General features: G+C 43.2%; 1 protein-coding gene across 2 annotated transcripts in view; it reads left to right on the top strand.

Annotated features, from left to right (window-relative positions):
• Positions 1–15067, top strand: part of tmc3 (transmembrane channel like 3) — a 178823-nt gene extending 163756 nt beyond the window's left edge. The window contains exon 22 of one of the 2 annotated variants that reach the window (XM_078162494.1): positions 13945–15067. In XM_078162494.1, coding sequence (XP_078018620.1) covers positions 13945–14821 — 877 coding nt within the window. In that variant the 3' untranslated portion in view covers positions 14822–15067. Of the gene's footprint in view, positions 1–13827 lie in introns of both variants that reach the window. The other variant, XM_078162484.1, reaches the window with a different exon arrangement.
• Positions 15068–15592: the final 525 nt, after the last annotated feature.

Raw genomic sequence — 15592 nt, 5'->3', positions numbered from 1 at the left:
GCTCCTAGATGTGGCTGCTGGTTGGTCAGCTGTGTCATGCCCAACTGACTGGGCAGCTTCAAGACGGTGTTGATCCCTGACTGTGGCCACTGGGGGGCTCAGTAAGGACGGCCCAACTGACTGGGCAGCTTCAAGTCTGCGAAGAAGTTCAGCTTCTCATTTGCGAGAAGCTTCGAGTTGTGATCGCAGCCGGCTGGTCTCCATGTCATCAACAGGAGGTTCTGACTCGTACTCAGAAGCACCATCTGATGACTCTTGCCGGGCTGCCTGGATAAGCGAGTGCAAAGACTCTTTATCCTGTTGTGGTTGCGCACCTTCCTCTTGGGAGTCAGAGGCTGCGTCTGCCCTGGCCTGGACCTCCTGTCGCAGGCAGGAATTATCATGTCGCAGCTGAGCGAGCTGTTCTTGAGCCTCTGCAGCCTGCAACTCAGCTTTACGCTGGTAGAGTAGCGAAATCTGGCCCAAAACGTCCGGAATGGTGCGCTGAGGCTTTCCAGTCGGATCATTCACATAGCTTATAAGCTCCCTGAGTTTCTCTTCACAGGTTTTGATTTTATAGCTATTAAGGTTGTTTCTGTCATCTATAGACAGATGGATAAGTCCGGCGACCGCATCCTGCAGGGCTGGGACTCCTGAGGAGCTTCAGCTCCTGTCGCACGGGGGCTCTGGCTACTCATTTCTATGAAGTAGATTTGCACACCGTGGGTTCAATAAGCTTACTGTGTTGTGAGGATAATGCTAAATTTGTTGTCAATGCACAGGTGAGAGCTGTACCTGTGACTTACACTTCTACAGGATGTAGGAGTTAAGCTAATTACTCTGTACTGCAACCGATCTTATTCAGATGTTAATGAGGTGGGTTTAGCACCTCTCAAGAGCAATAGCTATGTTAAAGCGCTAGTTACCTCAGAGCCAAAAAAAACAACCAAATACTTGAAACAAGCACAACGGTAGTAAACACTAACCACTAAAACACACTGCAGCAGTTCAAAAAGTACAACTGGCTATGCTTGACAGCTACACAGAAATGCAATCTTTGAAACAAAATTGAATTTCCAAAGAAAATGTGATATTGATAATTGTGGGTTATTGTGCACAATTATTGTATCAAAGCCGCTCCAAAAATGTAGGGATTTGCTAAAGACAAGATGGTTATTGATTGGACGTGCTGACGTATTGCGGTAAGCGAGTTGTGTCATTTCCGGTGTTTCTGTGACAGCGTCTCTGTACTGCTCTGGTGAATTCTGCTAGCCTGCTTTCTCACTTCAGTTGCTTTAACGTCTGCTTCAAGTCTTAACCCACGCTGGTTCTGTTTAAGCACTTATAGCTCTCCTCCTTTCTACGACTTTCTCGCTAATCTCTTAGCTGTTGTTTGCACGTTACTAGCCTTGGTAGCTACATTAGCTTTACAGTTAGCGATGGCTTCTCCCTCTGCTCTCTCTTGCTCGGTGTGCCAAATGTTCAGTTATGCCTCTGCCTCCTTTAGCGACAGTTGTAATTGTAACAAGTGTAGCTTATGTTCTGTTTTGGAGGCGAGGCTTAGTGAATTAGAAGTGCGGCTCCACACCATGGAAAACCATTCAGTAGCTGCGGTAGTTAGCCAGCCCCCTGTAGCCGGTGCAGAGCCACATAGCATAGCCATAGCCTCTGCTAACTGTCCTCCGGCAACTCCTGTTCAGCCGGGAGGCTGGGTTACGGTTCGCCAGAAGCACAGCTCCAAGCCGAAGCCCACAGCTCACCACCAGCCTGTTCACGTTTCCAACCGCTTTTCCCCACTCAGTGACACACCCGCTGAGGATAAAACTATTGGCAGCTCTATTCTGAGAAACGTGAAGTTAGCAACACCAGCGGCCATAGTCAAATGTATCCCTGGGGCCAGAGCGGGCGACATTGAATCAAATTTAAAACTGCTGGCTAAAGCTAAACGTAGATTCAGTAAGACTGTTATTCAAGTCGGCGGCAATGACACCCGGTTACGCCAGTCGGAGGTCACTAAAATTAATATTGCCTCGGTGTGTGAATATGCAAAAACAATGTCGGACTCCGTAGTTTTCTCTGGACCCCTCCCAAATCTGAACACTAATGACATGTTTAGCCGCATGTCATCACTTAATCGCTGGCTGTCCAGGTGGTGTCCAGCAAACGATGTGGGTTTCGTTAATAATTGGCAAACTTTCTGGGGAAAACCTGGTCTTATTAGGAGAGACGGCATTCATCCCACTTTGGATGGAGCTGCTCTCATTTCTAGGAACCTGGCAAACTTTATTAGTAATTTAAATCCCTGACAACCCAGAGTTGAGACCAGGACTCGGAGACGCAGTCCTATACGCCTCTCTGAGCTTCTAGTTCAGTTACCAAGCCATAGTTTTCATAGTTTTATACAAACGGTGTCTGTCCCCCGACCACCTAAATTATTTAAATCTAAAATTAAACAAAGAGGAGTTGTGCATAACAACCTCATAAAAATTAAAACCTCTTCTGTGACAGAAAGACAAAACAGGAGAATTAAATGCGGACTGTTAAATATCAGGTCTCTATCGTCTAAAGCAGTGAACGAATTAATATCAGATAATCATATTGATTTACTCAGTCTCACAGAAACCTGGCTGTGTCAAGATGAGTATGTCAGTCTCAATGAGTCCACTCCTCCCAGTCATAATAATACCCACATTCCTCGAGGCAGCGGCTGAGGAGGGGGATTTGCAGCCATTTTTAACTCTAGTCTGTTAATCAGCCCTAAACCTAAACTAGATTATAATTCATTTGAAAGCCTCGTTTTTAGTCTTTTACATCCAACCTGGAAAATCTCGCAGCCACTTTTATTTGGTATAGTGTACCGTGCCCCTGGCCCGTATTCTGAATTTGTATCTGAATTCTCAGAGTTTTTATCCAGTTTAGTTCTTAAATTAAATAAGGTTATTATTGTAGGCGATTTTAACATTCATGTCGACGTTGATAATGACTCCCTGGCTACCGCGTTTATCTCATTATTAGATTCCATTGGCTTCAGTCAGGGTGTACATGAACCCACTCATTGTTTTAACCATACCCTCGATCTAGTTCTGACGTATGGAATTGAAATTGATAACCTAAAAGTCTTTCCACAGAATCCCTTGCTATCGGATCATTATCTGATTACTTTTGATTTCTTTTTACTCGATTACACGCCACTCAGCAACAGTTACTATACTAGATGTTTATCAGATAGTGCTGTCGCAAAATTTAAGGAAAAGATTACTCCGTCATTAAATTCAATACCAAGTCCCTCAGTAACAGAGGTTTCCTGTACCAACTTTGATCATTTTGTCGATAGCGCCATAGGCTCGCTGTGAACAACACTTGACTCTGTAGCTCCTCTTAAAAAGAAGTTAAAAAAGCAAAGAAAGTTCGCTCCTTGGTATAACTCTCAAACCCGTAAGTTAAAACAAATATCGCGAAAATTTGAAAGGAATTGGCAATTGACCAAACTGGAAGAATCTCGTTTAATCTGGACAGACAGTCTCAAAACTTATAAGAGGGGCCTCCGCAATGCCAGAGCAAACTACTCAGCATTAATAGAAGACAATAAGAACAACCCCAGGTTTCTTTTCAGCACTGTAGCCAGGCTGACTGAGAGTCAAAGCTCTATTAAGCCTTGTATTCCTTTAGCCCTTAGCAGTAATGATTTTATGAGCTTTTTTAATGACAAAATTCTAACTATTAGAGGCAAAATTCATGACCTCCTGTCCTCAGATAGTACATATCTAACCTCAAACATAGCTGTAAAACCTAATATATATTTAGATTGCTTCTCCCCAATTTCTCTTCAAGAATTGACCACAGTGATTTCTTCATCTAAATCATCAACGTGTCTCTTAGACCCCATCCCAACTAGGCTACTTAAGGAGGTCTTTCCTTTAGTTAACACTCATATATTAGATATGATCAATATATCCTTATTAACAGGCTATGTACCACAGTCTTTTAAGGTAGCTGTAATTAAACCTCTACTAAAAAAGCCCACCCTGGATCCAGAGGTGTTAGCCAACTATAGACCAATATCTAATCTTCCCTTTATGTCAAAGATCCTTGAGAAAGTAGTCGCAGACCAGCTGTGTGATTTTCTCCATGATAATAATTTATTTGAGGAATTTCAGTCAGAGTTAGAGTGCATCATAGCACTGAGACAGCACTAGTTAAAATTACAAATGACCTTCTGATTGCTTCAGACAAAGGACTTGTCTCTGTACTTGTTTTATTAGATCTTAGTGTGGCGTTTGACACAATTGACCATCAAATTCTACTGCAGAGACTGGATCACTTAATTGGCCTAAAAGGTTCTGCACTAAGCTGGTTTAAATCTTATTTATCTGATCATTTTCAGTTTGTTGACGTTCATAATGAATCATCCTTACGTACCAAAGTTTGTTTTGGAGTTCCGCAAGGTTCTGTGCTCGGACCAATCCTATTTACTCTATATATGCTTCCTTTAGGTAACATCATTAGAAATCACTCTATAAATTTCTATTGTTATGCGGATGATACTCAGTTGTATTTATCGATGAAGCCAGAAGAAAGTAATCAATTAACTAAACTCCATAACTGCCTTAAAGACATAAATACTTGGATGAGCACCAATTTCCTGATGTTAAATTCAGACAAAACTGAAGTTATTGTTCTTGGCCCCAAACAACTCAGAGACTCTTTATCTGATGACATAGTTTCTCTAGATGGCATTGCTCTGGCCTCTACCACTACCGTAAGAAACCTCGGAGTAACATTTGATCAAGATTTGTCTTTTAATTCTCATTTAAAACAAACCTCACGGACTGCATTTTTTCATCTGCGTAATATTGCGAAAATTAGGCCTATCCTGACCCGAAAAGATGCAGAAAAATTGGTCCTTGCTTTTGTTACCTCAAGGCTGGATTACTGTCTGGATTACTCTCTATTATCAGGTAGCTCTAGTAAGTCCTTAAAAACTCTCCAGCTAATTCAGAATGCAGCAGCAAACGAGATTATATTTCTCCTGTTTTAGCTTCTCTTCACTGGCTCCCTGTAAAATCCAGAATTGAATTTAAAATCCTACTGTTAACTTATAAAGCTCTAAATGGTCAAGCTCCGTCATATCTTAGAGAGCTCATAGTGCCATATTATCCCACCAGAACACTGCGCTCTGAGAACGCAGGGTTACTCGTGGTCCCTAAAGTCTCCAAAAGTAGATCAGGAGCTAGAGCCTTCAGCTATCAAGCTCCTCTCCTGTGGAATCATCTTCCTGTTACGGTCCGGGAGGCAGACACCGTCTCCACATTTAAGACTAGACTTAAGACTTTCCTCTTTGATAAAGCTTATAGTTAGGGCTGGCTCAGGCTTGCCCTGTACCAGCCCCTAGTTAGGCTGACTTAGGCCTAGTCTGCCGGAGGACCCCTATAATACACTGGGCACCTTCTCTCCTTCTCTCTCTCTCTCTCTCTCGCTCTCTCTCTCTCTCTCTCTCGTATTCTATTACTGCATCTTGCTAACTCGGCCATTCTGGATGTCACTAACTTGGCTTCTTCTCCGGAGCCTTTGTGCTCCACTGTCTCTCAGATTAACTCATATCGCATCGGTGCCTGGATAGCGTGACATGTGTGGTTGTGCTGCTGCCGTGGTCCTGCCAGATGCCTCCTGCTGCTGCTGCTGCCATCATTAGTCATTAGTCATACCTCTACTGTTATTATACACATATGACTATTGTCACACATGTATACTGCCAGATATTAATACATACTTTCAACATATTGTACCACAGTAGCCACAACTATAACTATAATATTATTACTTTCAATAATGTTGTTGTAAGCTACTGTCATTACCTGCATCTCTCTCTCTCTCTCTCTCTCTCTCTCCCTCTCTCTCTCTCTCTCTCTCTCTCTCTCTCTGTCTCATTGTGTCATGCGGATTACTGTTAATTTATTATGCTGATCTGTTCTGTACGACATCTATTGCACATCTGTCCGTCCTGGAAGAGGGATCCCTCCTCAGTTGCTCTTCCTGAGGTTTCTACCGTTTTTTTTTTCTCCGTTAAAGGGTTTTTTTGGGGGAGTTTTTCCTTATCCGCTGTGAGGGTCCAAAGGACAGGGGGATGTCGTATGCTGTAAAGCCCTGTGAGGCAAATTGTGATTTGTGATATTGGGCTTTATAAATAAAATTGATTGATTGATTGATTATTAATTACCAATGGTAATTAATTAAGAAATTAAATTATTAATGTGTATTAATAATTGCGGGGCACCACCCTGGATACAGGGATCAATGACCAACCGGTTTTTAGACAAAAAGGGAAAAATCCTCATCTCAGTTATTTATTAATATAGGTGAATATTAACAATCAAATAATTAGAAGGCGTGAACCCGATCACTGATCATCACAACCAGCTATTGACACAAAAACAATGCACAAATCACCACAAAGGACTACTATAGTAAAGTCACAAATGTTTATTAAACAATTATGATTCAACAATCACAAGCTGTTCACTTAATAAACACTACACTAAATTGATGTATGTGTGTGTGTGTGTGTGTGTGTGTGTGTGTGTGTTTGTGTGTGTGTGCGTGTGCGTGTGTGTGCGTGCGTGTAGGTTAGTTAACAAGAGAGGGGGAGAGAGAGAGAAGAAAGTCGAGCGGGCGCTCGTAATCAGCACAAGGTAAAAGCAGCCGTGGAGGAACACAATGGTCACTTTCCTATCCCTCAGAGGCCGGTAGACTAACTGGGTCAGCCTACCGTCCACTGTTCCTTGTTACAGATAGGAATGCGGCATATTGTGATCGCGCAGCCAGCACAACTAATGGCACAATCAATTTGCTCTGGCAAGCACAACAACAAGCAGAAATCAATGATTAGATTATCAAAGAAAGGGACACGGCGGTCCTCAAATTCACAAAATCACAGTTAAAAGTCACTCTTAAGTCACACTCTATATATTAAGTCTCTGCCCAGACTGAAGCTCTCTTACTTGAGTTGCTGGCGCGACGACGTGTGTCCCATCTGTTGCTGTGGGAGGAGTGTGTGGGGCCACTGTAGCGTCCTACAGCGGAATGAAAGATGCTGTCCTCGGTGTGGCAGAAGACGGATCAGCTGAGTCGACTCGGTTGAAGAAACTGGGCCTCGGTGACTCCGTCTTCCTCGGGAGAAAAAGGGGGTTTCTCCAAAATCTGCAGATGCTGAGGAACAGCGGGGTTGCGCGGTGTTCCTCGGGTGCTCCGTGGAGTGTTAAAAACAAAAGAAAAAGTGTCTTTCCACGTCCAGCGAGTCAAGAAACAAAAGGGCGGCCTAGGTCAGTTAAATTCAAACGTTTGAGGTGCTCCCTAGCAGTAACTTGCGCACAGAAAGCTTTGGCTTCCTTCCAGCAACTCGTCACTCGGGGATTGAGAGGGGCGTCAGCGTGCAGCGGCAATTAACCCTATGGGCCCTAGGCGTTTTTGGGGTATTTTTACTGCCTTTACTTTTAAGCTCATATCACAGTCATTATAAAGGCTACATACACATGCTTTCGGTTGTTTTTTTTCAGGACAATCTGGGATAACCAGATTTGCCATCATTTCATGTCCTATTATGTGCCTGTATTTTATATTAATTTTTATATTAATGAAAAAAACAAATCTGTGTGACTACATTCTTACATTTTTACACGTATCTCACCATAGCAAGTTGTAAAAAGACATATTCTGCCATATATGAAGAGGGGAGACTCTCTGGAATCTGGCAATATAAGAACCATGATGGTGGGACATTCTGTCACTTCACAGCTGTCCAAAACATGTGGTTTGTGCCAGGCAGACATGATTGCCAGTATTTTTTCATTATTGCAAGAAATTCCATTGACTCATTCACAAGTCAAAAATGTGTTTTATCTGAAAGAAACATGCAATATTTACATCTAAGATCATAGAAAAATAGTCAACCCAGTGCAATGATGTCCTCCAAGATAATATTTGCCACTTTGTTTGCAGTAAACAAAGTTTGTTGTTGTTTTTCAGTTTCAGTTATATATTGGATGGTGTCCCCCTCAATGTATATGGTGACTACGGCCCTGTCAGGCATGCATAATTAGGCTACAGTTGTCTGGGTGCGCAAAGGTGAAGTGGCTGGTCTTGTCATACAAAGTTTGATGGAGTGTCAGCTGGACAATATGGAGATATTTGCATCTTGAAAGCCGGACTACAAACGTGGATAGACAGGGAGAAACACACGCAAGCCTAAGACGTGGTAAGATACGATATTCCTCACCATATGAAGTGACTGATAACAAGATCTGTATAATGGATTGTAAAGAAATTCGTCAGGTTTTTATTTTGTAGACAATTAATCTGGATTTATAGCATGATAGCATGACAGCAGAATGATGTGTGTGGTATCATTGGAAAGCTCTGCTCCTGCGCTTTCATGTGATATGCGTGGCATTTCTGTGCGATCCTGCATTAGCGAGTAATCCATCCAAGAGTAATGTGTGTGCAGAGCTGTATGAAAGCTCTGTTATATATAATTTTCGTGTAACTTTATCATGTTTTTTTCGCTGTGAAAACATTGGACTACCGACAAGTGCTTGCTATGATTCCACTGTTACACCTGATATGCGTGGCTTCTCGCTATGACGCACGGTCGCGGAGAAAATCCACAGAGAAGAACAGGTGTGAATTTGGACGCACTATGCGTCGTTCGGGCCCATAGGGTTAAAGTCTCAGTGACGTCATAGGGGGTTCCTTCTGACTCCACCTGAACCTGGCTGCTGTCGCCCAATAGGGAGCAAGAGTTTGAATTTCAAAAGTGATTTACACTTTTATAGCTACTGGACCAATGGAAGCTTGGCACGTTTCCTTTGTTCTTAGACCGGCTGGTTTTGTCAAGGCCTCTCAATTGTTTAAAACATGTGGCTGAGGTCCCAACAGATGTACTTAAATATGTGCAACCAAGTCCCACTGGCAGCAATAGCTCTCTGGGACCATGACCATGACCATTTACAGCTCACAGTAAGCTTCTGCTCACTCTAGGCCTTCAGTTTCCATGGAATTTTCCCCTCTGTCTGTCTTTTTCAGCCTGTTCAGTCTCCCTATAGAGTATAGAGAAATTCTTCCTCTCTATACTCTGGTTCATAAAGGTATCCTCCTCATCACAGTAATAATCACTTAGTTTTACTTTCTAGTATTTGTCCTGTCTTCCATATACCACAGACAGTCTGACCCAGAGTGCTGAGCTGCAGAGTAACACAGTGCGTACAATACAGAAGTTTAAGGCTTGAGAAAATGTAGTGCCAAAGAAAAGGGCTGTCTGACGGTAAGATAAAGCAGTGAAAATATACTCAACATAGCGTCCACTCAGACTGATACTGTAGGAGCCATATGTGTGTTTGCCATGTTGGTAAGTCTGGATGTCTATGTGATGTGGGTGAGTACATGCCATTGGTGCTTGGGTGATGGGCGTGTCACTGTGCGGGGCCCTCTGTGATTGCAGATGATTATGCTCACCTGTTGTCAGTTCTGAGTTTTCGTCCATGAAGGAGGGTGAGTCGGGAAGGAAACTTTCTGTTGACCGCTAACGCTTAAAACATCACATTGTTAATCGTGTTACTTGTATTCTTATGATACCTTGCACTAGCGTATGTATCAGATGCAGGGCTTTGTGATATGGCATTAAAGAGAAATCAACCGAGTAAAGGAGAGAATGTGAATCAGTTTGTGGGCACGTCAAAGTTATCTCCCGTGCTTAGCCTCCTGCGGCGTGCCGGTTTTATAGTGATCGTCAGTCAGCCACAATAGATACTGATCAATTTAGTGGGCCTCTATTTACATGGCTAAAATATGTTTTGGTGTAGACCTCCTTTCACATAAATTTAATGCTGAGTTTTTAGGGTGTTAGTCCCATCTGTTTCTGTAAACAGGGAGCACACTGATAGCCATCTACTGATGGTGATACACTAACTACAGATAAGTACCTCATACAGCCCCACTTACGTGTGCAACATCATGTCATTTAGCCTGTTTCTTAAATTCTACTCATCAGCCTAGTACGCTTGATGGGAGTTTTGTAGTTCACAGGGAATTCAGTGTGGGAGCTGTGGCGAAAATCAGTTCTGAAACCGAAGTTCTTCAGGCTCTGGTTTCCAAAAAAATTCGTCCACACGAGTGGTGTGATAAAAACATATGATATCCACACAAAACCGCAAAATCCGCTACCAAGTGATGTAATACACATGCCAAAGCAGTAGGTGGCGATGTAACTTCTAACAGAAAGCCATTTTAACCAATCAGATGTCACAGTCAATACCGGAATACGGAAGTGCGGAAAATAAAAACAACCCGATCCACAAAAATAGCGCAACCTAATTCAACAGCAGAGGTGCCTGAACGACCAACTACACTACCACGAAAGCAGCGACGGGCCTGCCAATGAAGGTCCAACCCGGCCGGATCCAGAACCTCCGTTGGCAGGCCCATCACTGCTTTCATGGTAGTGTAGTTGGGGTAGCTAACAACAAGAGCAGCCTCCTTCGTTGGTCGTTAGGTCAAACAGCTGGATATGCCATCCAAAGACAGCAGATAGCACGGTCACAAATAAAGTTAGTGTGACATATAGGGTATTTACGTGTATCTGGCCACTCAATTGTGACATTATTTTATGCATATGATATCGATTTTGTATCTTTACAGATACCATACAGATACCCCCCATTCAATTAAAAGCATAACTGATTTGAGTAAAGGCATGAGAGCAAATCTGGGTATGTAAACGGTTGGTTTGTGCTGCGTTCTGCAGTTGGCAGTTACACCTAGAGTAAAGCTACTGAAGACCAGCAAAATCACCGTTTTCATTTATTCTTTCAGGTGGGTAAATGTCACTTAAGCACCTTCAGATGTTATCAGTAGTGTACCCTTAATAAATAATTTGTTTATTGTTGGGACTCAACATATATTTACCTCACTCTGCAGCACAATAAATGTTGGGGTCAACACAACAGGCTTCACACGGAGGCACCAAATATGTTGGGATTTAATTGGCTATCAGAAATAATTAATAATTATTGTTAATAATTAATAATTATGTTAAATTATGTGACTTAATTAACATTAAATCACCTCGTGGGGCACCATTCCTGCAAAGGGAAAAATGATAGCCAGTTAAAGATATCAGTCTCATAAAATACGCTAAACTATTAATTTGGAGTTTGATTAATAATTAAATTAATGACAACAATCAAAATTAACAGTAACGCCTGAAGGATTTCAGAGTTCTTGACGCAGCAGAGGTTGACTATTCATTCACTCTTGTGCAACATTAAACAGACAGCAGGCATGATTCCAAAGAATTATATTTATTCACAAACTAGCAAAGCAAACCAAAGCACACCAGTTCTAACTTACTATATACAAGCATGGTGTGTATGTGTGTGTGTGTGTGTGTGTGTGTGTGTGTGAGAGAGAGAGAGAGAGAGAAAGAAGAGAAAGACAAAGGCGGGTGTGGTGATCAAGGAGCTGTTTGTCCTACAAAACAAAATGGCTGACAACAGAGAACTACCAAAATGGCCGAATCAAGGCTGCTTCACTTTCGGGGGAGGTGTTTGTCTGACCGTGTGGTCAGGACAAAGACAAAGGAAAAGAAGCGGGAACTTAGAGATGCCTGGTTGGGGTAGCGCTGTTGAAAGCCTGTTTGTTAATGAGTCTATGTCAATGTGACGTGTGTTGCAAACAGTCTGGATTAGTGCAGAGATTGTTTAGTTGCATGCAAGAATCTGTTTGTGAACAGTATTAGCAAACTAAACACCAACTAAGCCAACTAATCAATGACCTAACTGCAATCTATCACAACAACAACTCAGTAAACAGCATCAAATCACGTACAACAAGTTAAACAGTCTTGCTTATCCTGTAAAGCTGTGATAAGCTATGCCCAGTTGTTACATTACCGATCCTTGAATGGATGGAAGAAAGAGTCACTTGGCAGTGTGCTGCTGTTTAGCCGGCAGAAGAAGGCTGGGAAGATGGTCCCAGGTGCAGTCTTGGTTGAGTTCTTTGTTCCAAAGGTTCTGATCCGAGGAAGCTGGTCGCTTGGGGTCCTTGCAGAGTTAGACGCTGGGTGCTAACTCACTTAGTTCCTTGTTGCTGGAAAGCTAGTTGCAAAACCTTGTGTTTGCCAGAGTCTGTGATCAGTTGCTCTCCCTTTTGTGGTTTGGGCCTCTGGAGCAGGGGTTTGGGCCTCTGCTGTTCCAGACCCAGCTGGAAAAAGGTGGGAGCTGCTGAAGTTCCAGGGCAAGAAGAGGAAGAAGGCTTGGAAGGAGCAGACCTTGTACAGATGCCTGTGACATCACAGAGTCACATGTCCCTGTAAAAGTCTTGTCCAATCGAGTTGTGAGACTTGTGTCTCACTGAGGTGTGAGGTGAGACCTCCTGTGGAGGTGGGTGTCACCTAGCTTTCTTTGTTTGAAGACAAAGAGCATGCAGAGGAAAAAGCCTTTAAATTGTCCAGTGATGATTTTACCAAATGATAAATCATCTGTGGTCCTGTGAATCCCAACATTATATAGTTTGTATTGTGCTTTGTTATATTGTTTGAGGGAACTGTAACGTAAGGTAACTGCATACGAGTGGATGCAACCGTCACTAATGCTAGTGTAGTTCCTCAGGGATTTAAGCTGTTATTACTTTAATTTTGACAATTTAACCTGTGACAACACATTAGCTAAGGTTGTAAGGACTGTAACTGTTGGTAGCTGTTGTTGATTTTGTTTAAATATGTTGAATTATAATTTTATGGGTTGTTGTTTGTCGGACGATTGAGCTAAGTTAACTAACACTAAGCTGTCACTTGTTGCCATAGCAACGGTAAACATTCACATACGTGCTACGAGCAGAGTGCAGAATCAAGCTTCATTGTAAATATAGTTAAGATACACTGTATTTAACACAGGATGTGGGACTTTAGTAGTTAGTAAACTTTTAGAAAAGAGCTATTTACCGTCGCTCTGACGTCAAACAATGGAGACGGGTAATAAAATACCGCGGTTATCCTATCTACACGCAACCGCTGGCACCGGAGTCTTCCAAAAACTTCACCCTGGACTCCGGTTTCAAAGAAACGTGGTTTCGGGGGCCCAAAAGTGCGGTTGCATGTGGCCAAACAGCCAAATCGCATAGAACACGGTTTCAGAAGTACACGGGTCCGTGGGAACTAGGCCTAATAATAGCAAGAATGTTTTATTTGAACTGGTGCATGTAGATTGCTTTTGTTTAGCCAGGGCAGAACTATTCGATGGTGTAATGGTCAGTACCGTCGGTGCTCTGGGGTGTAGCAGTAATACCGACTGTCAAGCATTTCCAGTGGGAGAGAGGGAATCGTGGGTGTAGCCCGCTCTGTATGGAGCCACATCAAACCCACCAATAGAAACTCTTCTCTCATCCATCAGCGTAGGCCCCACCCATTAAGTGCAGTTGAACTTGCAAGCAAAACTTGCAAGAGGACTGATGTGCAAGCAAATGTTTTTAACTTGCAAGCAAAGAGGACTGATTTATAGGTAAAATGATCATACGTTTTTACTTACAAACTTGATTTTTGATTGCAGTTCAGGAAATATGCTCTCAAAACAGTTTTATATGATTGCAACAAAAAGACAAAAATCTCTCCGTATTTAAGTCTTTAAACCCTGCTCAATTATCCATCACATCACTCCTTTAGTTTTGTCAAAATGATGAGACTGTTATGTGGCAACGCACTGCATGTATTTCAAGTTCATGCCTTTTATAGCATAATGCTATGATAACATACCAACAACAATATGAAATAATAATAGTAATAACTGTCCTTTCTTATAACAGGCCCCTATCCTTTCTTGGTAGCCCCGGTGGTAACTGCAGGTCCAAGTCCTACCACCACATACCATATAATCCCCCAGCACTCTATTCTGACAGCATCCACTCTGACCCCCTGTACAGGAAGACCATACGTTCCATACATCCAGTGGAGGCTGCTGGGATCATCACTGCACAGAGTTATGGAGGACGGCGCGGTCACACCACACGTTATGTGATTGTCAATGAGCATGAGCCCAGGAAGAAGCTGCGTCGCTCAGCCACACGGATCCCACGCCATTATCTCATGGAGGAGCCTGCAGAGATCCTGGAGCTGTACCCACGCAACATTAAACGCTACACACCCCGCAACGCTCAACACCAACCAAATCCTCACCGGTCCCACCAATCAACGCAGCATCTGAGTGAAGATGAAGAGGAGGAGGAAGATGGAAAAGGTCAAGGAAGGATGTTTTTGGGAAAGGCTCATCGGCCCCGTTCCCTCTCTGACCTCCACCAACCAGCACACTTCTATATCGGTGAGCATGTAGAGAGCCACATTTCCATGACTAAAGGCGGCCACACTGCTCGAAGAAGATATGGAGCGCAAGAAGAGGATGATGGTGAAGGAGAAACAGATTGGGGAGGTTTAGAGTCACACTCCCAGCCCTTAGCCAATGTCAGAGGTGCAGACTCTCTTCTTGTGCGAACCAGGCGTCACATCCCTTCCCCAGGAAGACACTGTCAGTCCCCAGTCAGAATCAGGCACATGGAGTCTTATGTGAAACCCAAGGCTAGGCAGAAGCTTGAGACACCCCTGACCGAGTCAGACTCAGCCTCCCTGGCCTCCAGCAGTGACCAGCAGAACAGCAGCACTGACCAGTACATTCAGGTCATCCACAACAAGGAGCACTATCTCAAGTCTGATGCCAGACAAGGAAAGCTGGCCAAAAAGAAGTCTAAAGCCAACATTGATCTAAATGCCACTGAGTCAAATGACCTTGTCTGCTCTAATGTTTGACTCATTTGTTAAATGAGTAGGTGGTAGCTGGAGAGGTGCCAGTTCACCTACTGGGCACTGCCGAGGTGCCCTTGAGCAAGGCACCGAACCCCCCACCACTCGGAGCACCTGTCATGGGCAGCCCCATTCTGACATCTCTCCACTTAGTGCATGTATAGGTCCTGTTTGTGCATGTGTGTGTGTTCGGACCTGTGTGTAATTGACAACAGAGTGAAAAATTGAATTTCCCCTCGGGAATTAATAAAGTATGTAAAATGAAATTAAAAAATTTAAAGAAAAATTAAAACTAGGTATTCTGTTGCCTGTGGATATTCGCATTCATCCAGGTCATAGTCATCTCAAGGCAATTGAATTGAACGCAACTAGACTTGGTTTTGTAGAGCAACCTAGTGTACGCTGTCCAATGCAGTGAGGAATGCCCAGACTTGTACATTGGTGAAACAAAACAACCACTAAACAAACGCATGGCCCAACATAGAAGGGCTAACTCATCAGGGCAAGACTCAGCTGTCTATCTACACCTCAAGGAGAAAGTACACTCCTTCGAAGACAGCAATGTGCACATATTGGACAGGGAAGACCGATGGTTTGAAAGAGGTGTAAAAGAAGCCATCTATGTGAAATTGGAAAAGCCATCTCTCAGTAGGGGAGGAGGTCTGCGACACCACCTATCCCCCACCTATAATGCTGTCCTTTCATCCTTGCCCAGGAGGCTTAACAACTTAACCTCTAAAAACAACAGCCGTTCACAAATGGCCTCATGTGACTCTA

This window comes from Epinephelus lanceolatus, chromosome 2, assembly GCF_041903045.1.
Source record: "Epinephelus lanceolatus isolate andai-2023 chromosome 2, ASM4190304v1, whole genome shotgun sequence".
NCBI classification, from domain to species: domain Eukaryota; kingdom Metazoa; phylum Chordata; class Actinopteri; order Perciformes; family Serranidae; genus Epinephelus; species Epinephelus lanceolatus.
Note: the sequence above shows the minus strand (reverse complement) of the source record. Positions and strands in the feature narration are given on the sequence as shown.